The sequence below is a fragment of the Capsaspora owczarzaki genome, assembly GCF_000151315.2.
Source record: "Capsaspora owczarzaki ATCC 30864 unplaced genomic scaffold supercont2.1, whole genome shotgun sequence".
Lineage (NCBI taxonomy): Eukaryota > Filasterea > Ministeriida > Capsasporidae > Capsaspora > Capsaspora owczarzaki.
In genome coordinates, this window is record NW_011887292.1 from 342,358 (window position 1) to 370,292 (window position 27,935).

The following is a 27,935-nucleotide window of genomic DNA, read 5'->3' on the forward strand; positions in this document are numbered from 1 at the left end:
CCTCCAGATGCTGATACAACAGAAAAACAAGAGCAAGTGAGAAAGTGTATGCAGGAGAAAATCCACAGCCGAAAAAAAAAAACTGCTCACAGTCAACTCAAAGTCCTTGTTGCCAATTTCGGCGTTGCGGACGCGATCGTAACCAGAGGGCTTGTCTAAATACGCAAAGCAGATATAGTGAGACAGAATTCGAAAAAAAAAATCGACTTGCAAAGAGTCAAAAAGCAAGTGGAAAACTCCACAATCATTCCACTTACTGTACTCTGTCATGACAGAGCCGTAGCGGTAGTACGACAGCTTGTACATGAGGCTGTTGAGCATGGTGGGAGAGCCCTCGCGATCAATGCGGTACTCGCCGTTGGTGGAAAAGTAGTCCTTCTCCTTGATGGTGGGATCGCACGAGCCGCCGATACGGACCATCCAGAGGAACTTGTTGATATCGTCCGAAGAGTAGCCAGTGAGGGCGCCAAAGATGACGAGGACATAGTCAACGTCGAGCTCGCGCATGATTTCGTAGGCAGTATCTTCGTCGGAGGCCATGGCCTTGCCAACGCGGGCGATGTGGGTGTTGTTCCAGGTGTTGTTGTCGACGAGGACGGTGCGATCGGCCATGGCGGTGATTTGGTAGCCGTAATCCCACCACGACATGATGCGGGCGTCCTTGGGGGTGTTTTGGCGGAGCCAGTAGTAGGCTTCACGGAAGTCGTCGAAAATGACGCGGTCGGCGCCAGAGCCGCGAGCGGCAAGAACGATCGAAGGGGACGAGTACGCCTCGGAGGTGACCCAGGTCGAGTGGAAGACGTACGAGCCGAGAATAAGGGTCAAGAAGGCCACGGCAATGATGGAAACCTCAGAGCGGCCACGGTAGTTGAGTTGAGCGCCAGTGCTCGACTTCTCCTTCTTGGCCGGCGCAGAGGCGCCAGAGGCAGAGGAGGAGAAGGAAAAGATGACGAGCGGCTCCGACAGGTCAATGTTCTTGATAAAGGCCTGGAGAGTGGTGGAAATGGCAATGGCGCCGAGCACGCAAGCGACGGGCGCGAGGACGAGCATCAGACGGACCATCACACCGGCAAAGTAGATGCTGGTGACACCGTACAGAATGATGAAAATGTTGGCATCAGTCAAGCCCTGGAAGCAGTAGTACAAGCCGACGGGGAAGAGGATGCAGAGGAACTGCAGGTCAAAGAAGAACGAGGCCCAGGTCGTCGGCTGGTGCTCAGAGACGGAGGCAATGATTGGAATGTTATCCTTGGCGTAGGTGGGGTCGAGCAGCGAGTAAAAGCGGCCAGTGAGGGGGGCGATCTTGCCCGAAGCAGTCAGAACGGCGCCGACAGCCAACAAGGCACCACCAATCACGAGAATGACCGAGCGGAACAGAGCGTTGAACTGCTCGGGCGACAGGTTGGAGCGGACATAGTTGGTGAAGGCGGTGAGCTGGACGAGGCCGAAAACGCCGAGGGCAGCCATGTGCTCGGACGTGAGGACGGGCTGGAAGCCGACAAAGTAGATTTGCATGGAGAGAAGCGTGCCCAGGGCGTACATGGTCGAGTAGGCCACATAGACGCGGTGAGAAAAGCGGCCAGTCAGCAGCAGAGTGAGCACATGCAGCGGAATGAGGTTGATGATGAAAACATAACCACCCCAAGCGGAAACCATGTAAAAGTAGCCGAGAGCCGACAAGCCAGACCAGAAGAGCGAGCCAGTCTTGACTGCCTTAATCCACAGCGTGTAGGTGAGCAGGAGGCAGAAAATGGCGATGGCCTCGTTATCGTACGAGCCGGCAACCGAGCGCGAAATGTAGCCGGGGACGATGGCAATCATGACGGCGGCGACGAGGCCCGCGCTCTTGTCACGGAGCTCCTTGGTCAGATAGTAGGTGACGACGACCGTGAAGCCCGAGAAGAGCGGTGCAATGAAGACGCACACGTTGCGGATGTCGATCGTAATGTTGATGGCATGCAGAAAGTTGTGGATGATGGCGGCAGTGACCATCAGACCAGGGTAGATGGTGCCACCGACAATGCGGCCAAGCGGGTACCAAGCCTTGTCATCAAACCAGTTGTTAAAGTTGGCAAAGCCCTCCTCGACGAGGTACTTTGTCGAGCGGAAGTTAAAGTAAGGGTCGAATTCGTGGATGACCGACTCGAAGCGAATGACGGCGAACAAGCGGACCAAGAAGGCTGGATCACAAGGGTACAAAAAAAGGGGGGGGGATTCAAGAAGAGACAACCGTAGATCGGAGAGAGGGAGAGAGGGAGAGGTGAGTCGAATGGCGAACAACCAAGCGCAACATGCATTGAGTTTCAATGGTGAAGAGATTGAAAGCCAAAAAAAAAACAAAAAAAAAATCTCGTCTACTCCACTGTGACGAGCTGCCGATTGAGGGTCACTGTTGCTGGAAATTGCCGTGCGTTTTGAGAGTGAAAACGCCACACGATTGCCAGTTGACAGCAGCGAAGAACGGATCAAAACGCGGATCAGGAGTGAAGCGGAAACTGAAAAAAAAAAAAAAAAAAAAGATGCGATCCCAAAATCCCAATCCCCATGCAATGTCAAGGCGCTGTGCAGCCGGGCGTACCAAGCAGCCCAGCAAGACCGAGGATGGACAGCGTCAGGAGCGTGTCGGCCTGGTTGAGAAAGTCGAGGCTCTTGAACGCTTGCAGGCGTGACGATGCTGCTGCAGCGGGCTTGGATGCAGCGACAACGGGAGCCATTGGAAAAGAGCAAAGAAAAGGAAAGCGCAAAGGAAAAAACACGAATGGGTTCAATCAAAATGCAAAAATCAACAACAACACTCGACAAACGACAAACTGCAACCCATGTACAACTCCTCCCCCACTCAACGACCCAATCTGATTTCTAGTCCTCGTTCCCACGCGTCTCAGCAACAGCATTGATGTTCGTCAAACAGTGTATTGAGAGGTAGATGTTTGCGATTGAGACGCTGAGAATTGAAGCGCGAAAGCGTTGAGCGCTTTAGCTCGATCAATGGAAAGCAGATGGCGCTATATTCGAGATGTTGGAACCTGTTGGTCGTGTTTACATGAACCACAAAGCGCCATGGAAAGGGCGTTGGACTCTTAAAGAGATGAATCCGGGTTTGAATCTCGACAGCGGAAGCAATGAGACAGTTTCGAACAATCACTCAGGCTCAACCTCTGAGAGACAGTTTAGAAGAGTCTCTACAGTTTGGTCGAGCAGGGCTTGGACTTTGGGGTGGAGACATTTCGTCCTGTCAATCATCTCGTCGGTGCTCATCGGCGTTCCGTCAGGTCCACGCACCATTGCCTCCTTGCCATGCACCATCTTGACGTACGTGGTCCAAAAGCCAACAGGATCGAATGAGCTTGACGAAGCGTCGTCGCTCTGCTTGTCATGCATTGCAGTCCAAACTTCCTCCGGATCGTTCGAGCTGGCGTTCAAAGGAAGTCGCAGCTTCGGGAAAAGTCGGTCTGTTGCAGAAGTGGAGGCACTGGCAACACTCAAAGCCTGGCGTGCCTTCTGGAACAGCTCGTGCTTTTCTTGCTTGGTAAACTGGCCAAACTCGTCGCTGGAAAGCGCGTTGAGCTCTTCAAAGGTCATGCCACTGATCTCTTCCTTTGTTCGCTGCTTTTGCTCTGCTTTGATCGGCATTGTTGAAGGCTCCGGACCCACCTCCTTGAGCATGCTCTTGAATGAGTTTACAAAGTACAGCTTGTGCCCGACAAGCACTTTGATGGCCTTGTGGCGCAGCTCATATGCCTCCTCGGCACGCTCGAGCATTTCACTCAAGATCAGATACGACTCGACGCACGGCAGTTGCGTGTAGACGACAGAGGAGCCAACATGTTTAGTCATCCGCTTCTGAGCGTCAGCCAGGTCGGACGAGGCGGCGTACATGTCGCTGTCGCTCAGAAACACGTGTTTGAGATTGGCTTGCCTCAGGATGTGGGAGACGCCCTCCTTCTTGACAGCACCAGCTGTGGTCATGAACTGAAACTTCTCGCCGAGCTCGGTGTACTTGCCGTAGAACTTTTGGTCGTTCACGCCCTCGAGCACGAGCAGAGGCATGTTGTTGTTCTTGACCTGGCTGAGTGCGTTGAGGACTGGGAAGAGGGACTGCTGGTTCTGCTCGTCCGTGGGCAGTTCGCCTGTCAGCTCGACGGCCTTGCCATCCGGAGTGAGGAACAAAACCTCACGCTTGGTGTTCAGCCGCGGCTCGATGATGGCGCGCGAGTTGGTCGCGACAATGAGCTGAATGTTGTGCTGGGCGCACGTGCTGACGAGAAACTCGTAGAGCTTGGCCGTCACATTTTCATAGAGCAGTGCCTCGAGCTCGTCGATGAGGAAGATGCGCTGCGCGAAGGTGTTCGAGTCGTGCTGAATGTTCTTTCCGCGCGCGTCGTCTTGGGCAGCCTTGATGGTTGCGGCTTCCGTCAGATGGTAGAGAAGCGTCAGAATGGCAATAATCTTTTGCAGCGAGCCGGCGCAGGCACCAATGTCAAGGGTGACGCCGTTCTCGGTGACAGTGGCCGTGACCGGACCATCGACGCCGTCGCGAACCGCAGAGACGGTGGCTTGAAGACCGAGGTGACGGAGCCCATCGTTCACAAAGTCTTTTGCCTGAAACAGCCGGGGGCGCAGATGCTGGACACCGGCAGTCAAGAACATCTTGGCTCTAGTCCGCTCTTCCGACAGGGCTCCCCACTGATACATCGATGGCATGAAGGCGAAGCGGATTGGGGCGAGCGACTGGTGGTTGTCGGGTTTGTCTTGAAGCAGCCCTTTGTCCAGCGAATACTCCAGCATCACGTTCTCGTTGGTGTGATGGTACGTGGTATCGTGGAACGTGCCAGTCAGGGTGAATTTCTTGTTTGGCGCGCCGACGCGAACGAGCGTATCTGGCGACTGATACTTATTTCTAAAAAACCGATCACCAAAGAGGTCTTCCAGCTCATCTTCGAATCGGAAAACATCCTTGCTGAAGTGCTTGGAGCTGGGGACACGAGCGTTGTGGCCGCGCAGGAAGATGAGAATCGCCCAGAGGATTTGCGTCTTGCCCGAGCCGTTCGCGCCCACGATAATCTTGGGGCTGGGCGTCAGGGTGAAAGTTATGTCCTCGAACTTTTTGAAGTTCTGGAGGCGGAGCTGGTGCAGACTGGGAGTCGGTGATGCAATACAGACAAAGTGAGCGATTGTGCACAAAGGTCTTCTTCGAACTGCACTCCGGACGAGTCACAATGATGCAAACATCATCACTACACATACCGAAACTCTGGCCGCGTTTCTACTTGAGTGGACGAATCCAGGGAAGGCGGCACACCGCCAAGACTCGAGGCATTTCGACATTGCTGCGCAAACGGGCGCGCGGCTCGCGCTACCGCAGATGATTCGGCAGATGTCTCGTTGGAGAGTGCGTGGAGCGTGCGCTCGGTGCCAGACGACACGCTTTGCATTAATAAAGGCGCGAAAGTGCAGGCTGCTGAAAGACTGGCTTTCGGCCTGCTCTTTGCCGAGACATATCGCAGCGGCATCGCAAGCGCAGTAGAGTTGCATCCAAGTCTGTAGCTCTTTGATGACAAGGCGAGGGAAGCAATGCGATGCGGCACAGCAAAGATCGCACCGCCAACCATCGAATTCCGTGTAAACATTTCGGCAAACGACTGAGATGCTGTGCCACTGTTGCCACTGTTTGTCGCGATCGCTGATCTCACTTACTCTTACAGAACAGAACGCAGCAGTACAGATCGAGAGAGTCTGGCTCGCCGTCGACGAACTTGGCAAGTCTTCAACGGTCGTGTACTTGCCTATGAAGAGTCAAAGAACAACAAGGACCTGGGCGCGGCGAGCCTGTGGTCGAGAATGCGCATCAGCAAGATGTCATCTCAACACAGCGTCTTCCGTTATGATGCAGCTCGATCAAAAGAACCAAACTCACCATAAGCGACACGATGCCGAAAAACAACAAAAATCACTTTGACCTGTCGGTTGAATCAGTCTGTTATGGTTTTTTTCCGTTTTTGCGATGAGTTTGGCCGGTTGTCAAGCAGAGGACTCGCCTGGAGGTCACGTCGATAAGCGTGGCAGAACCGTAGGTGGGCCGAGACCTGTTTTAGTGTTCCCCTCTCGTCTTCTCCACGAACTCTTTTGAACGAACTGGTTCTGTGCTGCCGGGAGTGGCGAGAGTCATGAGGGTGAGACCACTTTGCCCTCAAAGGTGTCTCGGCAGTTGCTCGCCATTTTGTTTTCCTTTGTTTTTTCTTTTGCCGACCTGACGTGCTTGAAATTTTTCACCGCAGTGGCGCCATGCTTTGACAGCCTGTGACGATAGCAAACATTGTTCTAACCTTGGATTTTTGTTCAGTTTATTTCCGCTGACATGTGCCAGATGAATACACTCTCAATCATCAACCACAGAGCAGTTCACTGAACAAAAGTCTGGTTGAACGTGCCTTCTTGAAACGAAGTCGGAGGGACTCGGCAAATCATGCACTTGTCTTGACGCTGTATCATCCATTGAGCACACGCAACGCAGACGCATGCGTGGTAGCACGGCATCAGCTTGGCATTGGTCGGGGCGTTGAAGCAGACCAAACACTCACGATCGCTGCCTGCAACAGCCTCTTCCTCATTTGCTCCTGCAGCTTCTTTCCCAGACAATCGCCTCAGAATTTCGCCAAACGATGGTCGGTCAACTCGTACGGTTTCGAGGCAATCAGAAGCAAGCTCCGCCATGGCTTGTGCCGCCTCCTTGTCCTGAATGCTCCAGTCAATCGCCTTGTCAAGCACCGCATCAACTTTACGGCTCTTTTTAAGCTCGCGTCGAACGTTGGCCATCAGATTGAGGCTGGGCGGCTGTCCAGTAACGAGCTCAAGCAGAATCATGCCGTACGAGTACACATCCGTTTTGATGGAAACCTTGCCTTCGTGCTGGTACTCTGGGCAAATATAAAGAAGAGTTCCTTGAACAGTCTGGGTATGAACGTAGCTTTGTCCGTCCACTTGCATCGGCGCAGAGCGCGTCAAACCGAAATCGGCGACTTTTGCGTTGAACTGAGCGTCCAGCAACACATTGTCCGTCTTGAGATCCAGGTGGAACAGCGGCTGTCGCGGAATGGCAGTCTGGACAAAGTGCATAGCATTTGCAATACTTGTGGCAATGTTTCGGCGCTGATCCCAACTCAATGCAGGCGTGCCACCCTTGCGATCGAGACGATCACGAACAGAACCGTTTGCCATCAACTCGAAGGCCAGGCAGCGCTCGTTGCCTTCCTGAGCATAGCACATGATGGTGACGATATTCGGGTGGCGGAAACGCGATAGGGCTTCTAGCTCTGACTCGAACTGAGCGACGCCTTGGTTCGAACCCGCTGCAAGCCGTTTGACCGCAACGGGCTGACCACTCCAGACACCAGAGTAGACGTGGCCAAATCCACCTGCGCCGATGCGCTTGGACTCTGAAAACTGCGCTGTTGCTTGCGACAGAACTTGCAACGGCACTCGCGGAATGCCAGAGTTGATGGGGTTGGTGGTTTGCTGAGCTAGTTCCAATTGAGCAATACGCGCCTGGAGCTGGCGAACATCCTGAGACATTGAATCAGACGTGGGAAGAGGCGAGCTGGGGGTATCCGATAGGTGGGCAGTTTTCGTTGAGATGACGGATGGACTCGCAGGAGGGGTGGCATCTTGAAAGCTGCCTCGCTGACTCTCGGCCCTGGAATGAAGCAAGTCAGAACGACGTTCAACTCATAAACACCCACAAGACAAGTGAAACTCACGAGAACTCGCAAGTTTTGGGAACGCTTTGGGATAAAAGCTGAGCAGCACTTGAGGAGATCTGGTTGTTTGATAGACTATTGCAAGCAGAAACACGGGACAATATTTTTTCAACAAATGTTCAATATTTGGTTAGTTCAAGGTGCTGCATTGCTTTCTTCCGTGTAGACCCGCGCACCCATCAACCCTGTATCACGATGGGAACGTACGAGAGTTTCGACAGGGTCGCCTTGTTCCGAAGCGCAGATCCGATCGCATGCGCTCCCGCGTCTCCGATTTGATTGTCGTTCATCCTATGTCAGACCAACATCAGAAGCAAGCCATAGTTGAGCAAGGCTGGAGATGCAAGGCCAGAAGTGCGACCACGATACCTAAAGTCCGTCAGCGCGCTCAATGTTTGCAGCCCTTCGGCGATGGCACGAGCTCCAGTATCACCAATCTTGTTCCTGTGCAAGCTGTATCGAATCCGCTCCAGTAAGGACAGTGCGACCAATAACCCCGGTGATAGCACCAGAACCTACTAGAGGATGGACAAGTTGGCCTTGTTCCGGAGAGTAGATCCGATCGCCTGTGCTCCCGCGTCACCGATGTGATTGGTTTGCATCCTATATCAGACAACCATCAGAAGCACGCCAGAATCGAGCAAAGCTGGAGATGCGACGGAAGGTCAAACGCGGCACTACAGTACCCGAGCTCGGTCAGAGCAGTAGCCGTCTGCAGGCTTTCTGCGATGGCTTGAGCTCCAGTGTCACCAATCTTGTTATTGCTCAAGCTGTACCAAAGCCGGTCAAATTAGAGCCGCGCATCCAATGCCTTGTGACAGCACCAAGAACGTACGACAGTCTGGACAAGTTGGCCTTATTCCGCAGCGCAGCTGCGATCGCTTGCGCCCCCGCGTGGCCGATTCGATTCGAGTCCATCCTAAGTCATACAAACATCAGAAGCAAGCCATCGTGAGCGACGCTGGCGACACGACTCAAAGTCCCGCGTGCGCACCACTTTACCCGAGTCGCGTCAGTGCTGTCGACACCTGCAACCCTTCAGCGACAGCACGAGCTCCGGCATCGCCAACCTTGTTCTCGTCCAAGCTGTATCAAGTTGGTCACATTAGAGCAGCGCATGCAAGAGCCCCTCTGCACCACCAGAACGTACTAGAGGATTGACAGGTTGGCTTTGTTCCGGAGAGTGGATGCGATCGCCTGTGCTCCCGCGTCGCCGATTTGATTGGTGTTCATCCTAGCTCAAACACGCATCAGAGGCAAGCCACTCTCTTGAGTAAAGTTGGAGATGACGCCAAAGCGAGAACCTGCAACTATAAATACCTCAGGTCAATGAGCGCGGTCGACATCTGCATGCCTTCAGCAATGGCAATAGCGCCGGAATCACCAATCCTGTTGCTGTTCAAGCTGCGGCAATCCAGTCAAAATTAGAGCGCGCTCAAGAGGCACAGTACAACAACCAGAACGCACTAGAGGAGGGACAGGTTGGCCTTGTTCCGGAGAGCGGTTCCGATCGCCTGTGCTCCCGCATCGCCAATTTGATTGGCGTTCATCCTGCATCAGACAAGTATCAGTGACATGCGGTGTTTCAGACAAGCTGGGAATGCGACTCAACGTCAACAGTGCGACCACAGTACCTGAGCTCGGTCAGCGCAGTCGTCGTCTGCAAGCCGTCAGCGATAGCACGAGCGCCGGTATCACCAATCGTGTTCTTGTCCAAGCTGCAATCAAAATCGGCCGAATTAGAACGTGCCCAATAGACGCGTTACAGCACCTGAACGTACTAGAGTCCAGTCAGGCTCGCCTTGTTCCGCAGCACAGACCCGATCGCCTGTGCTCCCGCGTCGCCGACTAGATTGGCGCGCATCCTATGTCAGACAAACATGAGAAGCAAGACGTTCCTGAGCGATGCTGGAGACGAGACCAAAAGAGCAAGCGTGCGACCACAACAATTACCCGAGTTTGGTCAGTGTAGTCGACGTCTTCAATCCCTCTGCGATGGCACGAGCTCCAGCATCACCAATCTTATTACTCTCCAAGCTGCATCATAGTTGCGCATGTGAGAGTCTTGTGAAGAATCAAATCTGCGACACCACCAGAACGTACTGGAGAAGAGACAGCTTCGCCTTGTCCCGAAGCGCAGGTCCGATCGCCTGCGCACCGGCGTCGCCGATTTGATTGGTGTGCATCCTACCTCAAACGAAACATCAGAAACAAGCCACTCGTGAGCGAAACTGGAGATGCGACCAACAGTCAAAAACGTTCGACTGTACCCGAGCTGAGTCAGCGCAGTGGACGTCTGCAGGCCTTCAGCGATGGCGCGAGCTCCAGTTTCTCCGATTTTGTTATTGCTGAGGCTGTAATGTATCACTCAAGTGAGATCCGTGCGCCCAAGAACCTCCCCGGCTCTCATGACAGCACCCAGAACGTACAGGAGAACAGATAGCTTTGTCTTTTTCCGAAGCGCAGCTCCGATTGCCTGTGCCCCCGCGTCGCCAATCTGGTTGTCACTCAAACTACAGACAGTAGTTGACACAATTTCGTGTCAGATCTCGTCCTTGAGTGACTTCATTTTCGAGCGACTGACTGCCTTACTCAAGCATCTGCAAATTGCGATTCTCCTTGAGACCCTCGGCAATCACGACAGCAGTTTCATCGGCAATCCCTGAGCTTTTGAGGCTTTCGTGCCAAACAAGTCAGCGCAAAGTTTTACGACCACGCCTGGGGTCTTCTTGGACGATACCTACTTGACCCAACTGTAAGACTTGGCGATTTCAAACAGCTCGCGCTGCCGTGGTGTGCGTGCGGAGGCCATCTAGAATGATTCAGATTAGTCAGCTTTTGGCCAATTCTCATCCCCGTCCCTCTTCTCCTCCGTCAGTCCAGGACGGTGCAGCACACAGTTGGGGGGGGGGGTGACTTGTAATACGCCTCGTTCGTTCGCTCTCTTCACGACAGAACGGCGAGCGCGTCCTCTCGCTCGCACGGTGAATGAAGATTGAAGCCAATTCAACTCCAACACTCACCCCGACTCATCCCCACTCATACACCCACGACCATCACCAACTTCAACGCAAGCTGGGTCAAGCTGGTCCAGAGGCAAAGCTGGCGCCTGAGCATCACGAACGGCGAATGGAGCGGACTGCGCTAAACGAGACTACATATCACAGCCACAACAACAACAACCACAGGACCCCGTGCGACGCCATGTCAGCTTGCTGCATGAGACATGCAATGATCAGAGATCGTTCTACGAAGGTAATAGTATTGCGGTTGATGATGAGAGTAATGAGAGGGAAATAACCGACTTTGCTGATGGATCTGCGAGTGAGCCATTCCAAATACAGATGATCCACAGTCTGCAATCCAAAACCAAGACGCGTGTGTGGCGGATGTCGTCGCCTCTGCGCCCCGGTTTTCTGCTAGAATTTTCATTGTCGCACTTGCCAACCCATCTCCTGATGTTCCACAATGTGTCGGCTCATTCCTTTTTTTGGGTCGCCAACCCCTCCCCCCCCAAAAAAAAAAAAAACGACCGCCTTCGGATGGGAGTAGAATGGTAGTGGATGGATTAAAACCGCCGGAGGCATATACGAAGCGCAGAACGCAGTGACCGACCGACAGACACACATTCATTTTTGAAGCCTCAACTCGATCACAATGTTGCGCTAGAGCTGCTACCTCAGAGCTGCTCGCAATTGCACGACAATCTTTTTTTTTTGTTTGAATGCATCCATCTCGCTGTAGATCTACAAGCACAAGTATCCTATCTCAGTTTTTTTTGTTTGTTTGTTTGTTTAAAGCGATGAGGCTTGTTCTTCTTGTCCTGCTCTCGCTCGCTGCCCTGGCTGCGGCCAACGCCAACTGGTACTTTTACCGCATGGGCACGTCTTGTGACCGTTGCAACAACGGCAATGTGGTTGTTGACGGCGACAATGTGCCGTGGGCGCCCGGCTATGAAGACATTGGCCGGATGACCATCACCCGTGCCACCAGCTCGTCGCCGTTCCTGGTCAACGCGACCTCGAGCATGAGAGATTGGAGTAACGTTGTTTCCACCAGCGATGGCGCGTGCACGCTGCTGCTGCCTCAAGTCAGTCCACCGCTTTTCGTGATAGTGAACAGCGTTGTCCAAGCCAAGCAGCTCAGAGTTGTGTTCTTTACCAACCCTTCCTGCTCGCGTCCTGCGTCTCAAAGTACGATTTACGCTATGAGTGGCCTGTGCCAGTTCGTGTCCGACCTGCAAGGCGCTGGCTCCAGCCAGTCGTTCGTTCAGTTCACGCTCCTGTCAGACAACACTGTCGGCTACGGCGTGTTTGAACTGCTCGGCTGCCGACGCCAAGGAACATACACCGGTCGTGGCGTTGCCCGGCTTGGAGAGTGTGCCGAAGTTAAGCAGGATACTTACTACCTTCAGGTGACGCTGGCGTGAATCTCGCCCGTTTCAAGTACATGACGATGGTAATATTCAACGCTTTCGTGCTGTTTCCCAACGCTCCACCGAGTGGAGGAGACGAGTGCTTTTTGTTATGAGACACTTCTCCTGTCCAATAAAACGTGCCTTGCACAATTACCATCATCATTGAATCAGCATGTCCTGTTCGCACATGTTTGGAATCACACACGACAAGCAGTTATATCGACGATCACGACAATATGTACTGGGGCCCCTCGAGGAAACTCGACAATGGGAAGTATTGAAGCCACCGAAGGGTTAGTCCTCACTGTGCAAACACAAGACAAAGCAAACAAAAACAAACAATGATAAAAAACAAAGTGAGCATCATTGGTCACCCCTCGAAAACACCACCCGGCGTCCCTTTTCATCACTGGGCTCGTCGATAACTCACGGAAGAGTCTTGTAGTAATCGTTCAGGGCTCGTGCCTTTTTCGCAACAACAGCGCCGGCTTCGGCGACCTTCTTGCTCTTGATCTTGCCAGCGACAAACTGGTTGATGTGATCGCTAAAGTCAAGAGTGGCAGTCTTGAACTCGTCCGCACACTGCACGGCCTTTTGCAGGAGCGCGTTGCGGGTGCGGAACTCTCGCGGCGCAATCTTGCGCGACAGGGCTGTAATGTCCTTTGTGACCTTGGCAGAGTTTTTCAGCACGCTCGCCAGAGCGCCAGCATCCTCGCCAGCGTCTGGCAAGTCCTTCGTCAGGAACTTGTGCAGCTTGTCCGACCACAGTTGCAGCTTGACCTTTTGGTCATCGCCGATCGAGATTTCGAAAGCCTCTGTGAAGCACGTAGACGAGTAGCATGAGCAACAACCAAGAGCATTTGACGGGCTGTGTCTCGACAAAAACTACTTGTACCAACCTGTCGAGATGAAATCGGGGTCATCCTCTTCGTCGCTCTCTTCCTGCTTCTTGGCAGCCTCTTCAGCAGCCTTCTGAGCCTCGGCAGCCTTTTGGGCGTCTTCTGCAGCCTTCTTCTTGGCAGCCTCCTCTGCTTGCCGCTTGCTCTCTGCCTCTGCCTTTCGCTTGAGCTGCGAAATGAGATGAGTCGCGCGAGAATGCAACGCCATCGGATCAAAACACGGAAGATGAGCACCTGGGGCAGCGATTCAACCGACCTGCACACACGAGCAAGGACTGAAAATCCACAAAAACCACAAAACAACAAAGGCCATACCACATCCTCCTCGGATTCGTTCGCAGCCTTGAAGCTGCCAACCTGCTGACGCAGGTGCTGCAGCTCGTAGCGAAGCTTTTCGCGCTCCTCCTTGTACTTGGCAATCTCAGAGTCCTTCTCAACCTCGCGCTCCTTCAGAAGGGTGATTTCTCCGGTCATGTCGGTAAACTTGGCGAGCTCGCCACGCAGCCGCTCAACCTCCTCGAACGGGTTGGTAAAGGCCGGTGTCGGGGAGGCCGGGGCGGGTGCTTCCGTTTCCGACTTTTTCTTGAACAGGCTGAGCGTGCCTTTGCTCTGCGTGTTTTTGGCGGCAGTGCTGGCGGCCACATTCGCAAGCAGAACCTCGTTCTCCTTCTTGACCTTTTCGAGCGTCTTCTTGACCTCCTCCAGCTCCTTCTCGACCGCCTTCTTGGCTTCGTCGTGAGCCTTGTCCTTGGCCTCGGCCTCCTGCTTGAGCGTGGCGATGGATGCCTTCAGCGCCTTGTTTTCGTCCTCCAACTTGAAGACTATCAGCCAAGAATCATTCGAAAATCAATACAATCAGTTCCCAAACGCAAGTTCAAACGATTGGGGTCGATAAAAGATGGAGAGTCTTGTGTTTTGAGATTTTTCTGTTTGAATCTCGGAACAATTTCTCAACCAAACAGACCGCAACAGTAAACTAACAAATAAAAATAACAAAAAGATTCAAAGTATCAGCGCAAATCAGAGCAGATTCGTGAGGTTTTTCCGGCTCCTTGGTTGAGCAATCCATCACCATCACCACAATCATTACTATTTGCTGTGAGGTTGTTCTTCTTCTTCTTTTGCTTCTTCTTCTGCTTCTTCCCTCTCTGGCCTCTGGTACGATCAGCACCAGCGGCCCACAAATACAAAACCAATCCAATTTGTGTAGTGACTTTTGGCTTCAAAACCACAGCAAAACCACAACGTCACAACAAAGCGCAACAAATGCAACGATGCAACCAATGCAGCCAATGCAACACAAACAAGAGGGAAGCTTACTTTCATCATCGGAATCCTAAACAAACAGCGGGTCGCGTTTGAAGCGCAAAAAAAAAAAAAAAAAAAAAAAAAAAAAAAAAAAAAAAAAAAAAATCCAAAATAATTCCAAAATAATATTCAATAACAACACAACTGTGAGAAACCGACAAAAAGGCTCAACGCAAAGACAACCCCAACAAACAAGAGCAGAGTGCAAGCGGGAGTGTGCTTGTTGTTGCCAAAAAGCCAGCAACCCACAGAGACAGCGAAGAAGGGGAGAGGCACAAACCCACAACAGTCACCGCTTTTTTGTTTGCCCAACTCGCCACACTCACTCACTCACTCACTCACACTCACTCACTCACTCACACTCACTCTGCCAATACGACTGCGGACTGTCACTCACCGATGCGTCGTCGTCGTCGTCGCTGCTCTCGGCCGCCTTGGACTTCTTGGTGCCCTTGCCAGCGTCCTTTGCGCTCTTTGCGCTCTTGGCATCGTCGCCCTTCGCTGGGCTCTTTGCGTCCTTGCCCATCGCTGTTTAGTTGGGGGGAAAGTGAAATGAGCTCCAGTTCGAATTTGGAAAAAAAGCACACATCCAGTACAAAGTCAATGGAATTGGAATCGGGTTGCAAAGCAGTGCAAAGCAGTGAATGCGGGTTGAAGGATTTGAAATGCAGGAAGGATTGAACAACCAGAGCCAACCACGCAGCAGCAGAGGACTCCTGAGACACAATACACACATCGTTCGTGCAATCTGGGTATTTCATGTCAGGAGGATTCTTCGTTCGAGCGGAAGAACTGCGCCAAGCCGAGCTTCAAACGATCAAACAATTCTCGCTGGCTCGATTTCGATGGTCAGCCTTCAACCCAACTCGAATACAAGTGGCATGGCAAAGTATTACCCAACACACAATGGACTTCTTCATCTCATCCTTTTACTCAGTCATATTCATTCATTCAGCTTTGGTCAGAATGGCAAGCATTGCGACCATTCACGACACGATCGACCAAGGCACGCTCCAGCAGCTGGATGCGCTGCACAGTCAGTCCACACGGTAACAAACCCCCCCCCCCAACAACCAAAAGCCCAAGCAGCATGTTGTTGTTGCAAGGGTATTGGAGCGAGCGTATCTGAGGCAAAGGTGTTGTATGGTCGTACATTGCCCTCTCATTCCCCTCCCCCTCTCCCTCTCCTTCTCCCCTTTGCGCCTCTCCAGCTTGGTCGAGCTCCAGAATGGAATCAAGCGCAATCACGAGAGCATCGCACTTCTGCGTGCCGAACGAGACAAGGTAACAAAGCCCCAAACGCAAAAACGGATTCAAAACGGATTCAAAACTGAGTCGATTTTCCCGCGCTTTTCTTGTTGGCCCTTTCGGTCGCTCATAACGCGGACCTCCATCTGCTTGCGTTTGTTTGTTTGTTGCGGTGGGGTTTTGTTTGTTAGTTGCTCAATCGGCATCGGTTGCTCAAGCACCGAATTGCCAAGAATCGCAAGGCCATGACCCTCGCAGATGTGCTGGCCAAAGGCGAACTGCCGTCGTCGTCGTCGTCGTTGGCGTCCACCCAACACAGAGCCGCCGACCTCTTCTCTACAGGTCCAACAGGACGACGTTCGGGACCTGGGAAGGCCGTGGGAAGAGATGCGGAAGGCGATGAATCGTCCAGAGAGATTCCAGCAGAGTTGCAGCAAGCCGTTGTCGGCAATTCTGCACAAGCAACACAGGCGCAAGAGGTCAGTCAGGCTTTGATAGAGATTTGCATTGGGCTGCCTGTCGACGCGGTTGTTTTTTGAGGTTGCAGTCAACCGATAGACGATAACATTTCCGTTGTTTTGTGTTGTTGTTGCTGGCATCCGCAGCTGGACATTGCATACCGCTTGAGTGGACGAACTGCGTTTGCCATCGATACGCATCATGTAGCTCTGCGATTTGACACATCGCACAAAGGTACGGCCTGGTCACGCGTAGCCCTGTGCGTGTCTGCTGTGTCTCACCTTACCCTCTTCTGCTGAACACTTCCGATTGCGCATCTGGGTCATGAAATCGATTCACCATCTTCCAGGAAAATACTTTGAAACCTACTATGTCATTGTGTCACTGGGCGCTTCGGATGCAGGAGGCGAGGATGCAGTGAAAGTTGTCAAGCACACCATCCCCAGCTTTATCGACTTGTACAGTCTCGCTAAAAGGTATCTTCCACAAGATTTGCAGGTATTGGTCAAAGCGCACAACTCGTCGTGTTCTCGGTTTGAAAGGGGGCATTTGTTTCGTGCCCGTCTCTTCCTTTCGACTGTTTCTCTTGTTTCCACAGGCGTTTTCAACAGAAATGTTTACTCTTCTGAATAGCTACGTGGCCCGACGAGTGCAAGTTGCAAGCCTCATCGACATGTTTGACAATGGCACTGATGTGGCGCGGCCCGATTCGAGTCGGCCACCGCTTGAGCTGGCTGGCGAAATCACGACCTGGCCCGGGTGCAACTACACATCCATTGACATTAAAATGCCTCGCCCGTCGAGATCCGTGCTCTGTCTCAAAGCAAGCACAGGAGAAGCCCTTCAGCGACCCATTGTCGAGTCCTGGACGGGAAGTGTGTACACGAGCGGTCTTCTGAACGAGGCAGCCACTGCTGCCATTCAAATAGCACTTCCACCAGCGAATGGCTTGTTGTTGTGTGATGGTCTGCGCAAGATCACTGCTCACTTGCTGAGCATGCAGTAGCAGCTGTCCATTGTAAATTTTTGCAAGTGTTAATGCCAGATTCGTCCGATTTTCAATCGCCGCACTACACGCAGTGCAGTACTTTTGATGAAGAAAAGCGTCATTGAACGGAAAGGTTGAAATCATGCCCTTCCATCGGGCTGTTGGCTTGGGGGCCCATGTGCCATGTAGCGATGCCCGAACAGCATTGTGAGCGATTCAGAACTGATCATGCTTAAAAGTCAGTCCTATTCCCTTTGTTTTCGTTTGTTCCTTGTTTTTGAATCCTTTCGCCGTTAATTTGTTTTTTGCTCTGTGATTCTGGTCACGCAGCGATTCGCTCAGACAAAAAACAATTCAAAAAAAAAAAAAACTCAACAAAACTCCCAAAATACTCGAGGAAAACGCTGTGTCGGACCAGAAAATGCCCACACGGACTGTGAGCCTGCCTTCCATCGAGTCGAACGAAGTGACGGCGCTACCCGACGCTGCTGAAAAGACCGGCGAGCCGAACCGCAGCCATGAAGGTGACGCGGAGCGGGGAACGGCGTTCATTTTGGCGCCCGGTTCTCCGTTGCTGCAATCGCGCGACCCCGTCCACCGATACGGTGCCACCGACGCTTGGGACACCACAGCCACCACCACCCATCAGCCAGACTCTGTTGCAGGGCGGCGGGGAAGAAGTCAGAGCGCACCTGCAATCGAATCTCTCACATCCAACAAATCGATGTGTTTTCCGTTGCCAGCCACGATCGGCGCCGAGAACAACGCTCCATTCGCCTCGACGCCGTCCGAGCACCCGCGGCTCGGACCGGGTAGCTCTGCGTCTGGTATGATGATCAGATCAGACAAATCGTCGCCCGCTTCATCGATCGTTCGGTTTGCCAGCGAGCCCGACATTGTTCCGGTTGTGCCAAAACAAGCGAAACACGCGCATGAAGCACAATCGCCGACCTCCGAGGCGCCGACCTCGATGCCCACGGTTGCCAATGATGGACATCCGGCTCTCTCTGGAGGCGTCTTTTCAACAGCTCGTGCTCGGCCGTCGACTCGAGACAGCGGGATTTTATTGAGCGCGGAGGAGATGCGCGAAAGTCCGATGAGCTCGCCAAGTTCCACGCCAAGCCGATGGAGCGGGCTGAGCTTTGACTCGTCGGATGCCATTAATGCTGCTAGCGGGTTTCTACGCCGCACAGCCAAATCGCGCGCCGGCCGATGGATTCAGCAGTCGGGCTATCGCTTTTCCAATCTCATCTTGCTTGTCGCTGCACACATGCCGAACGCTCCTGCCACTGTCGCCTGGCTGCTGGCTGTGACCACGCTGGTGCCTAGCGCTGTCAGCATTGTGGTCTACGGCGTCATTCCGCTCGGAGATTTGGACGACGAAAATCGTTTCGAGCAGCTGGCAGTCTGGGTGTTTGTGATCAACCCGCTCACATGGACGTTCTGGGCGTATCTCAACATGGTTGTCTTCACTGGTTGCATCAAAGAGTGTCGTGGCCTTGGCAAGATGCAGCTGTATCTTCCCGTCATTGCCTTGACCTACATTGTCGAAGTGGCCGTCATGGCAGTGATTATTTGGTTGATTGGAGAGTTTAGCTTTATAGGACTTATTCCGATTGGCATCTCGTTCATGACCACATGTTGCGGTAAGCAATTGGAACCCCGTGCTTGAGTTTGCGTGGACTGGAAATTCACTGTGGTTTGTGTCTGTTTGTTTGTTTGCTACTATGTTTGTTTCAGCGCTCTGGTACTTTCAACGATCAACATGGTCGCACCTTCGAAGCAAACAGCCCTTGTCGTTTCCAGAAACGCCATCGCCTGACTCTCTCCCTGGTAGCAATCTGGTTGAAGGGCCAAGGCCTCGCGAAGCCCAAGGGCCAACTCCTCGCGCAGATCAAGGGCCGGCCTCTGGCATGAGCGACAAAGAGGAGCGTTGGGCACGCGCGCACTTGCTTAAGAGCAGTACACTTTCGCAATCTTGGCTCGACGATGTGGAAATTGAGTTTGCGACTTCCGAGAGCATGGCACATGCAAAGCTAAACCCCAGCCGAGATGTCGAGACTGGCGACCACACGTCATCCCCACCGACGCAGGGAGGCAATCCACCGACTCAGGAAGACGAAAACTTGTCATCCGTGGATCCCCGCGCATCTTTCGCTTCCACTGAGGCGAACGCAAATCTCGACGACGACCTTCCTGTGGACATGGAGCTTGCTCGAGAGTCACTCCATCAGGCTGCCGTGGCTCGACGCGCGGCGGTGTATCAGTACATGAAAGTCATGCTTGCAGTGGTTCTTTTCATCGGCTGCCTGACCGTCCTTGTGCTTTTCATCAACATTGGAGACTATGTGGCTCAGCGAGTTCTCGTTGTCATGATTGGCATTGTGGCCTTCATCTTCAAGAAGATTCTGCTTGCTCTCACGGATCCCTTCCCACTCGAGAGCGCCATGCTGATCTCGGGCCTGTGGGTTGAGCACTTGCCCGATGTGGTATGTCGGGTCATGAGACCTGTGGTTGCTTTCACATGGTTGGGCTTGAAGAAAAATGTGATTCTGATTCTCGTGCATCACCTTGTTCGACCGCGACAGTTTATCACGATGGCATACCCGTACGTCAGTGAACCCGCCGGAACATATGCAGTCTTCTTTTTGGTTTCGTTCTTCAAAAATGTGGCGTATCTGCTGTTTCTGACTCCCTAGTAAGGTTCCGCACTGAGGGGATGTGGATGGTTGAACGCGGTGCTGCTGTTGCAACAACCTGACTGCTGCTGCTGCTGCTGCTGCTGCTCGTTTACAGCTGGTTCCGTTTTCGCATCTGGGTGAAGGACTTTCTCAAGAATGTCCTATGTTGCAAAGGATGTCACTCTACTCCTGGGAACCGCGCAATTGAAACGGAGGATCCGAACGATCGAGGCCACTCGAACAATCGAACTGGCTATCTGCGTCGGCAAACACGATTCTTTTTGTGGAAGGTGCTCAGTCAAATGAGTGGCATTATTTTCTACTTGAGCATCTCTCCCGTCTTGCGTTTTGGCGTCAACGCGCAGTCCTACCCGTTTGCCGAGAACTCGACTCACCCGGTTCGCGGCATGGACACTGATACCGAGCATCAAGGCATTACTCCGCGGCAGTATGCTTATAGTGTCATCTTTGCAGCCTGCAATTTTGTCTTTTTGGTCTTTGCCTTGCTCTTTGGGAAGGTCATCATCAAGCGCAAGCTTCCGCAGCATTACAAGGTGATTACTCGAGCGTTTGTGGACAACTTTATGAACCCTCGCTACTACAGCGAGGTGCTGGCCATTATTTTTGGAAATTGCCTAGTCATTGTTGCCATTTTGTCGTTGCCGATGCGAATTTGGTTTGCCTGAACGTTGCACAGTGTTTTTGGAGATTTTTTTTTTGTCTTGTTGAGAAGATACTCGGAATAAATGTTTGAGGTGACAGTGACTGTTTTCAATTTGTACACACATCTACACCACCATCAAGGCTATCAGTGATGCGACGAGGGAGGCTTGACATCGCTAGCATCGTGGAGGATTTGCTGAATGACGGGAAGGACTGCAGCATCCTCAATCGTCGCAGGAATGTCGACTTTCTCGTGATTGGCCATCTGTCGGATTGTCTTGCGCAGGATTTTGCCAGAGCGTGTCTTTGGCAGCTTCTCAACGACAATGGTGTTCTTGTAGCAAGCAAATGCGCCGACTTGATCCGCCACCATTCGTTGAAGGTCGTGGGAAAGACTTTGCGAAGCCGAGGCCGATGATTGCTTGAGAATGACAAGCCCGATGGGCAGCTGTCCCTTCAAACGGTCCTTGACACCCACCACAGCGCACTCGGCGACGGCGGGATGCGAGCAAATGACATCCTCGAGCGCGGATGTGCTCAAGCGATGCCCGGCCACGTTGATCACGTCGTCGGTGCGCGCCATGACGTACAAGTACCCGTCTTCGTCAAAATACCCAGCGTCGCCCGTGTCATAGTAACCGGGATAGGATGACAAGTACGTCGAGTCAAACCTCTTCTGGTTGTTCCAAAGGGTGGTGACCACACCTGGCGGCATTGGCAACTTGACGGCGATCGCACCCAGCGTGTTTGGCTCCGGAAGCACCTGGCCAGTCTTTTGATCGAGAATGTGAATCGTGTAGCCAGGGACAGGCTTGCCGGCCGAGCCCGCGCGCACTGGCATGTGCTGGATGCCCGGACACAGCGACGCCATCGGCCAGCCAGTTTCGGTCTGCCACCAATGGTCAATCACCGGCTTTTGCAGCATCTGCTGAATCCACTTGAGTGTGTCGGTGTCGCAATGCTCTCCAGCAACAAATAGCGACCGAAGACGACTGGTGTCGTAGCCACCAACGAGCTTGTCGGATTGCTCACGCTTGATCGCGCGCAGCGCCGTCGGCGATGTGAACATCACATTGACATTGTGTTGGTCGACAATGCGCCAGTAGGTACTAGGGTCTGGAGTGCCCACAGGCTTGCCTTCGAATAGGACGGTAGTGTTGCCATTCAACAGCGGGCCATAGCAAACGTACGAGCTGCCGACAACCCAGCCAATGTCCGAGCCGGCAAACATGGTTTCTCCGGGCCGAAGACCATAAATGTTGGTCATGGACCACTTGATAGCCACAGCGTGAGGGCCGCTCTCGCGCACAATGCCCTTTGGGGCGCCTGTGCGTTAAAGAAGGAGTGATTCAACAACCCAGTGAGAACGAACAGTCGCATACCGCACGACAAAAATTAAAAGAAAAAAGTCCCAACGACGTAAATGAGACATACCGGTTGTTCCAGAAGTGTACAGAATGTACAACGGATGCTGCGAGGGTACTGGCACGCAAGCGTGCGGCTGAGAAGCCTCCACCTCGGCTGTCCAGTCATAATCTCGACCTGGAAAAAAAAAGTGAGTTCAAACGGCGTGAGATCCACAGAGCGCAGCTACATTGACATTTCAGTCGTTTTGGGGTCTTGCCTGAAACAAGAGATGCTCGACTCATGGGTCGCTGAAACACAATCACCGAGTTTGGCTTGTGTGTGGCGAGGTCAATGGCTCGGTCCAGCAACGGCTTGTATGGAATGATCTTTGCGCCTTCGATGCCGCATGACCCAGTGATAATAACTGACGGCTAAAGTGACATTGAAATTGTTGCAATCGATAATCAGAGCAGTAGTAAAAATTTCAGTCAGCATTCTCGGTTGCTTCTCAGCGTTCCCCCCCCGCGCCGCGGCCTTATGCACACGCGCATACGCAACGCTTTTTCGATCGTACCTGGCAATCGGAAATGCGAGTGGCAAGCTCGTGAGAAGCAAACCCGCCAAACACAACCGAGTGAATGGCGCCAAGTCGCGCGCACGCAAGCATCGAGATGGCGGCCTCGGGTACCATTGGCATGTAAATCAATACCCGATCTCCCATGCCAACTCCATGCCGAGCAAGCACGCCAGCAAAGGTTGCCACGCGCTCTTGCAATTCCGTGTACGAGACGTTGGTTACAGACTTGGTCACTGGCGAATCGTGGATGAGTGCGACCTGCGCACCTCGATGCTGCTCGACGTGAACATCGATGGCATTGTAGCAGGTGTTGAGTTCGCCATCCGGGAACCAAGCGGCCGTGCCATTCGGGTTGAGCACTTTCGCAATGGTTGGCGGCTTGGACCAGTGCAATCCGCTGTGGTTGGCAGCTCGCAGCCAGAACGCGTCCGGGTGCTGCGCCGCGTCGTGAATGACACGATCGAGTGCGCTCTTGGAGTGTGCCTGGACGAGTGGTTGGACTGGAGTGGATGCCAGATTGCCCTTGGCGTGAGTGTGCTTGGAGTGGTTGGAGTGGTTGTTTGAATGCGCCGAGCTGTGTTGCCCACGATATATCCGTGGAGCGTGCTCAGACTGGTAGTCAAAGTGATTCGAGGCCAGCTGGTTGCTGTTGATTGTGAGCAACCTCTGCGCGGCGGGTTGTGGCAAGCGTCCAGCCAGATTGCAGGACGACGACCAGACCGCTCTCCACATTTGGAATAGAACCGTCAAAGCAGGAGTGAGATATTTTGGTTGGAGTTGTGGTTTTCTGTGTGTTGTTGTTTTGTTGGTTTTTGGTTGAGGTTGGCGAGGGGGGGGGCAGATCTGTGGAGTGGCGATTGAAGTCAATTTTGTCGCTCAAATCAAGCAGGGCGTTCAGTGTTGGACCAACACCGACTGTAAAGAAGACTTGCATTTTGACAACAGTACCCAGCATTGCTTCGAGCAATCATGGCGAAAGTGGACAAAAAGACGATCGTCCACAAAAATGATGCGAGCCAATAAATGCCACATTCTGAACGCGTGCTCATGACAGAGTACCATGAGCGACCCACCATTGTGATCAGTGTCGTGTGTTTGATAATTTCGGATGCTCAGAACTGCAAAAAAGAAAAGAGAATGCCAAAAAATAATCCGATAAAAAAACAAAAAAAAGAAGTTCCGCCACCGGGACTCGAACCCGGGTCTGGGCAGTGAGAGTGCCCCATGCTGACCGTCTATACCATAGCGGATGTTACCTGTTCGGGTCCTGGGCAAAGCGGACGTGGTTCGGTTTCATGAATTTAGGCAAAACAGACAAAGAGCAGATTTGAAGCCAAATGACCATTTCCACAAAGTCCCAAAACTCGAAGCATCGATCTGCGCAGGTTCACAACACAAGAAGAAAAAAAAAAGGCCAGCAAAGGCAAAAGGCAAAAAAAAAAAAAGATGTTCCGCCACCGGGACTCGAACCCGGGTCTGGGCAGTGAGAGTGCCCCATGCTGACCGTCTATACCATAGCGGAGATGTTGTCTCTCTTGGGCAGCTGTTTACTGGAAAAGGACTAGCACATGGCGGAAAATTCTGCGAGGTGTTCTGCTTGCGTCGCTCTGCATGTAATGCGACCATAATTCGCGATATTGTTTCATTGCGATGAGGTTCAAAATGTCTCGAATCCAAAAGCACAATTTGGCTCAACCACGCTTTTGGCTCACATAAGCATCGGCCCAAGGGAGTTAACATCTCCGCTATGGTATAGACGGTCAGCATGGGGCACTCTCACTGCCCAGACCCGGGTTCGAGTCCCGGTGGCGGAACTTTCTTTTTTTTTTTTTTGCCTGTGCGCTGACATGTTTGCCAACATAATTACAAGAAATTGCTGCACGTTCGAAAGCTCGAGCTCGTCTTGGTGAATGAAAGCAAAACTTGGAGTTTTCTCTTTGCTGTGAACGATGAAACCGAACCACTTCCACTTTGCCCAGGGCGCAAACAAGCGATTTCCGCCATGGTATAGACGGTTAGCATGCGGCACTTTCACTGCCGAGACCCGGGTTCGAGTCCCGGTGGCGGAGCGTTTTTTTTTACTTTTTTTCGGTTGGTGTCTTGTCTGGTTTTGCGATGGAACCACTTCAACTTTGCCCCAAAGCTGATCATCCAATTCCGCCATGGTATAGACGGTTAGCATGCGGCACTTTCACTGCCGAGACCCGGGTTCGAGTCCCGGTGGCGGAGCTGTTTTTTTTTTGTCGGGTTTCTTTTTTTTGTCGAGTTTTTTTTTTTTTTTCCCCTTGTTGTTTGTCTCTTGTTCTCATCCTTCCTTCTGACTCTGCCCTATCAATCCATCTTGTATTCAAGCTGCCTTTCTTCGATTGACAACTCGCTAAACGTTCGAGAAACTCCTCGCATCTTTTACTTGTTTTTCTTGTTTCACTAGCACAAATGCACGCCTTTGCCCTGACCGTTTGAGCGAAGCATGCTGCTCAAGAACGATGCGTACGTGGCATTGCCAGTCACGGCACCAGGAGCGGCTGGATTGTAGCGAGAGGTTTTGACGGAGAAAGGCGAGGGAGCGGCTCCGGGTCCAGTCAGTTCAATCTCGACGATATGCCCCTCAAGTCTGCGACGTGTCGAAAGAGAGATGAGGTGAGTTCGAAAAGATGTCACATCAGCAATCCCCACGAAACATTCCAAACACTGTGCAACTCACCGAGGATCAGCAATCAGCACACCACGAACTTTATCAAAGCCCAGATTGTGGCCGGCGAGCGCTGCTGCAGCCATGGTGTTGACATTGTTTGGTGCCAACGGGCAGAGTGCACGCACGGGTCCGTCATAGAGCAAGCTTTCGCCCTGCACATTCAGAGCCGCGTTGTTCAATTCGACGAGATGTCCGAGCAGTTGGAAACTGAGCGGGTGTTTCTTCATCGTGATTGTCAGGCTCTGTCGGGATTGGATAACGAAAAAAAAAAAATACAGTATGACAGTCAGCTGTCACGCTCAACAACCTTCTTTGTGGAACAAGCAACGCTTTCAACATGCAAACCTGGAGCGTATTTCGATCGGCCATCTTTTGGATGTCATTTCCTCCCCAGAGCGCGCCTGCAGGAATGTAAAGGCCGTGAGTGTTGTCGGCCGACATGGCAATTGCACGCAGTTGCGACTCGAGATGACTGTCTGCGAATACGGTGGGAGATCCGACCTGGAGCAATCAAAATGAATTCGTTCGGTTTAGAGAAAATGCTCAGTGCAAGAGCGCCAGATAGGAGGATCAATTTCGCACCATGTAGTCGGCAGCCTTCAGGAAACGAGCTCCGTAAGCATGCGTAATGTCAGGATGCGAGACTTCGACGATGAGGTCTGCCTTGCTGCGAAAAGCCCAAAGGCAATCAACAGGAAATTCAGAACATTGGTTATCAGCCCCCTCCTCACTCATCATGCCCTTCTGGGGGTTGCTTCGAGATCGAGTGCATGTTTTGTTTTCGATTCGATTTCTGACTGTACCGTGACTCAAACTCGTCGAGATTGGCGAGGATTGCCGCCTCAGGCACCTTGCCCTTGAGCTTGTCGATGGAGCGATTCCAGACGAAGGCCAGCTCGAGTTGGTCGGGGCGTTGCAGCACTGCATCTGCGAGGTATTGGCCTGTACACCACCACAGGACGGGGCAGGTGGACAGAGGCAGGAAGGGCAAAAGCACGAGGCACGGATGGAAACGGGAATCAATACCATGACCATGAGTTGTGAGTGACCTTTGTTTTGCTCCATGCACGATTGACTCGCTGCACACACACATATATGAGTACTGTATGTAGTGCGTTGTCGATTGGTTTTATTGAATCTACCGTTCTTACCGAGTGAGCCGTATCCGACGATGCCGACGCGCCTGACTGGGACTGGTTGAGCCATTGTTCTGTTCTTGAAATTAAGAATGAGCCGTTCTCATCTTGGTCTAACGTGGTGAATTTATGGTATGTCAATGCATTTGTGAGTGATGTTGTGTTTGTTTTGTCAACATTAGAGTTTATTCCGTCCAGTCAGCGATTGTCCGTAACGATTTTCGGTTGTTGATGGAGGTTTTGTAGCAATCCTGGTCAAGGGCTCTGGATTTGACTATGGGCTCGTTTTGGTCTCGTTGTGTGTTGCCTTTAGTGGGCGGGTACGATACTGTACTGGTCATTGCGGCGCGTGAATATCGGAAATCATCGAGAAATGGAAACAACGAAAGCCACAAGAGAATCCAATTCTCAAAACCCAGTGTTCCCGAACTCAGAGTCGAGCTTGCGCAACATCCGGAAATACTCCAGCATCAAAAATGATACGTCCCACAAACTGTATAAGCACCGGCGCTTGACTTCCATCCAACACCAGGAATGAAAAGTGCCAAGGTACCTCCACAAAGTGAAGTTGATTTCGATCACATTCTGCAAAGTCGTCGTATGCTACCAATCGCAGTGTTCCATCGCCATGACAGTGAAATTACGATTAAAATACATATTTAACACAATCTTACGTGACCTGGGCGGAACAATACTAGCTCAAACAGCTCAGAAACAGCGTGGTATAACCTTCACTGCTGTTTCCGCAAAAGGCCGGCAGGTAATCCGCTGTATCGCCTTCCGACCCTGCCTAACACCACGAGTTGTGCCGATGCGCATATAACAGTAAACAGCACAGAAAGCGTGCGCGCGCGTGTATCAGTCCGTTCGGTAGAGGAAGAAGAAGTGCGCAGGGTCCCCCGTGACTGCTCGTTGAGCGCTGGTCTAGTTGCGATCGTTCTTGCGCTTACGGCAGCCATATGATGTGCTCAGCAGTGAAAGTGTGCCGACTCTTTGCGCGGGTATCATTTGTCTTGCGCATCACCTTTGTCAAAAATGTACATTTTCTAACAAACCAAAGCCTCAAGCAGCTTCATCCAACGTGTTCAAGAATAAATCCACATTCAGAGAGCCAAGCCGATTTTTCACTTCGTCAATCGGTGGATTGCAATAGCGTCCAACAGCGTCCGGCTCGTGATCATCGCTGGCATTGCGTGCGACAGAGTCTGAGCTTGTCTGATTGCAATCAGTGCCATTATCCAAATTAACAAGACTTTGAGCCGCCAAAGAAGAGCTGCTCGTCAAAACCGGTTCTGTCGTGGAAGAACTGGTAGTGGCGTTCACACCGGCACTTGTCGACGCGAGTCGGCTGCGCTTTGCAACATGCTGCTCGGCAGCCGAAGCGTGCTCAAATTCACTCGCTGAATTGTCACTGTCGAATGCATTCAGTCTTCGGCGACTGCGTAAGGCGTCAGGATTTATACGCTCACGCGACTGATGTTGATTTGCAGCGACAGGGGTCTGCAAGCGACTAAAGTTCAAGTTTGCAAACGGCGAGGAGCCTGCAGAACACAAACCCAAAGACAGTCACAGCAAACGATTTTCGTCAGTAAGTGATTCCAACATAGCACCACCACCACCACCACCACCACCACCACCACCACCACCACCACCACCACCACCACCACCACCACCACCACCACCACCACCACCACCACCACCACCACCACCACCACCACCAACACCACCAACAACACCACCACCACCGCCACCACCACCAC

General features: G+C 52.4%; 9 protein-coding genes and 4 non-coding genes across 15 annotated transcripts, besides 1 other annotated feature; 6 read left to right on the plus strand and 7 right to left on the minus strand.

The window, feature by feature from the left end:
- Positions 1-90: 90 nt before the first annotated feature.
- Positions 91-2,714, minus strand: CAOG_08388 (hypothetical protein; the record flags this gene model as incomplete). Its single annotated transcript, XM_011271656.1, has 3 exons — positions 91-155; positions 258-2,180; positions 2,579-2,714. Coding segments are annotated over 3 exons (2,124 nt in total), but the record flags the coding sequence as incomplete, so codon positions are not given.
- A 3,614-nt stretch (positions 2,715-6,328) lies between these two features.
- CAOG_00099 lies at positions 6,329-10,573 on the minus strand (the record flags this gene model as incomplete). Of its 2 annotated transcripts, none has more annotated exons than XM_004364913.2 (16): positions 10,502-10,573; positions 10,350-10,433; positions 10,234-10,270; positions 9,539-9,585; positions 9,392-9,475; positions 9,225-9,308; positions 9,078-9,161; positions 8,908-8,991; positions 8,760-8,843; positions 8,593-8,676; positions 8,444-8,527; positions 8,277-8,360; positions 8,127-8,210; positions 7,965-8,048; positions 7,758-7,832; positions 6,329-7,693 (listed from the first exon to the last, which is right to left on the minus strand). In XM_004364913.2, exons 1-16 carry the CDS (start codon positions 10,567-10,569, stop codon positions 6,403-6,405), a joined length of 2,442 nt encoding a protein of 813 aa, XP_004364970.2. In that variant the 5' UTR covers positions 10,570-10,573. The 2 variants fall into 2 exon arrangements, with proteins under 2 accessions (XP_004364970.2, XP_011269934.1); XM_011271632.1 differs by lacking the exons at positions 9,078-9,161; positions 9,225-9,308; positions 9,392-9,475; positions 9,539-9,585 and adding exons at positions 9,586-9,622; positions 9,711-9,794; positions 9,861-9,944; positions 10,028-10,111 and having other exon boundaries at positions 6,403-7,693; positions 8,908-8,954; positions 10,187-10,270.
- Positions 10,574-11,482: 909 nt separating this feature from the next.
- On the plus strand, positions 11,483-12,336 carry CAOG_00100 (hypothetical protein). Its single transcript, XM_004364914.2, has one exon. The coding sequence runs from the start codon at positions 11,560-11,562 to the stop codon at positions 12,184-12,186; it is 627 nt and encodes a 208-aa protein (XP_004364971.1). The 5' UTR covers positions 11,483-11,559; the 3' UTR covers positions 12,187-12,336.
- On the minus strand, positions 12,327-14,966 carry CAOG_00101 (hypothetical protein). Its single transcript, XM_004364915.2, has 6 exons — positions 14,779-14,966; positions 14,394-14,409; positions 13,389-13,894; positions 13,074-13,242; positions 12,605-12,989; positions 12,327-12,478 (listed from the first exon to the last, which is right to left on the minus strand). Exons 1-6 carry the CDS (start codon positions 14,905-14,907, stop codon positions 12,469-12,471), a joined length of 1,215 nt encoding a protein of 404 aa, XP_004364972.2. The 5' UTR covers positions 14,908-14,966; the 3' UTR covers positions 12,327-12,468.
- Positions 14,796-17,149, plus strand: CAOG_00102 (hypothetical protein). The gene is made up of 7 exons (XM_004364916.2): positions 14,796-15,270; positions 15,337-15,430; positions 15,593-15,665; positions 15,821-16,108; positions 16,235-16,322; positions 16,438-16,586; positions 16,687-17,149. Exons 1-7 carry the CDS (start codon positions 15,141-15,143, stop codon positions 17,092-17,094), a joined length of 1,230 nt encoding a protein of 409 aa, XP_004364973.2. The 5' UTR covers positions 14,796-15,140; the 3' UTR covers positions 17,095-17,149.
- Positions 17,150-17,328: 179 nt separating this feature from the next.
- CAOG_00103 (hypothetical protein) lies at positions 17,329-20,522 on the plus strand. Its single transcript, XM_004364917.2, has 4 exons — positions 17,329-18,722; positions 18,817-19,565; positions 19,665-19,774; positions 19,873-20,522. Exons 1-4 carry the CDS (start codon positions 17,498-17,500, stop codon positions 20,441-20,443), a joined length of 2,655 nt encoding a protein of 884 aa, XP_004364974.1. The 5' UTR covers positions 17,329-17,497; the 3' UTR covers positions 20,444-20,522.
- On the minus strand, positions 20,461-23,729 carry CAOG_00104. 2 transcript variants are annotated; one of them, XM_004364918.2, is made up of 5 exons: positions 23,601-23,729; positions 22,342-23,068; positions 22,045-22,198; positions 21,855-21,962; positions 20,461-21,746 (listed from the first exon to the last, which is right to left on the minus strand). In XM_004364918.2, exons 1-5 carry the CDS (start codon positions 23,687-23,689, stop codon positions 20,566-20,568), a joined length of 2,259 nt encoding a protein of 752 aa, XP_004364975.2. In that variant the 5' UTR covers positions 23,690-23,729; the 3' UTR covers positions 20,461-20,565. The 2 variants fall into 2 exon arrangements, with proteins under 2 accessions (XP_004364975.2, XP_011269935.1); XM_011271633.1 differs by lacking the exon at positions 23,601-23,729 and having other exon boundaries at positions 22,342-23,090.
- Positions 23,522-23,594, minus strand: a tRNA (tRNA-Glu).
- Positions 23,730-23,793: 64 nt separating the features above from the next.
- On the minus strand, positions 23,794-23,866 carry CAOG_09276. Its single transcript has one exon. It is a non-coding gene; the product is annotated as a tRNA-Glu (tRNA).
- A 219-nt stretch (positions 23,867-24,085) lies between these two features.
- On the plus strand, positions 24,086-24,158 carry CAOG_09281. The gene has a single exon. It is a non-coding gene; the product is annotated as a tRNA-Glu (tRNA).
- A 182-nt stretch (positions 24,159-24,340) lies between these two features.
- On the plus strand, positions 24,341-24,413 carry CAOG_09286. The gene has a single exon. It is a non-coding gene; the product is annotated as a tRNA-Glu (tRNA).
- Positions 24,414-24,500: 87 nt separating this feature from the next.
- Positions 24,501-24,573, plus strand: CAOG_09291. Its single transcript has one exon. It is a non-coding gene; the product is annotated as a tRNA-Glu (tRNA).
- A 96-nt stretch (positions 24,574-24,669) lies between these two features.
- CAOG_00105 (aspartate dehydrogenase) lies at positions 24,670-26,256 on the minus strand. Its single transcript, XM_004364919.2, has 6 exons — positions 26,191-26,256; positions 25,843-25,981; positions 25,622-25,706; positions 25,385-25,540; positions 25,049-25,281; positions 24,670-24,958 (listed from the first exon to the last, which is right to left on the minus strand). The coding sequence occupies exons 1-6, from the start codon at positions 26,243-26,245 to the stop codon at positions 24,772-24,774; spliced, it is 855 nt and encodes a 284-aa protein (XP_004364976.1). The 5' UTR covers positions 26,246-26,256; the 3' UTR covers positions 24,670-24,771.
- A 981-nt stretch (positions 26,257-27,237) lies between these two features.
- CAOG_08389 (hypothetical protein) lies at positions 27,238-27,714 on the minus strand (the record flags this gene model as incomplete). The annotated part of the gene is made up of 1 exon (XM_011271657.1): positions 27,238-27,714. A coding segment is annotated over one exon (477 nt), but the record flags the coding sequence as incomplete, so codon positions are not given.
- Positions 27,715-27,935: the final 221 nt, after the last annotated feature.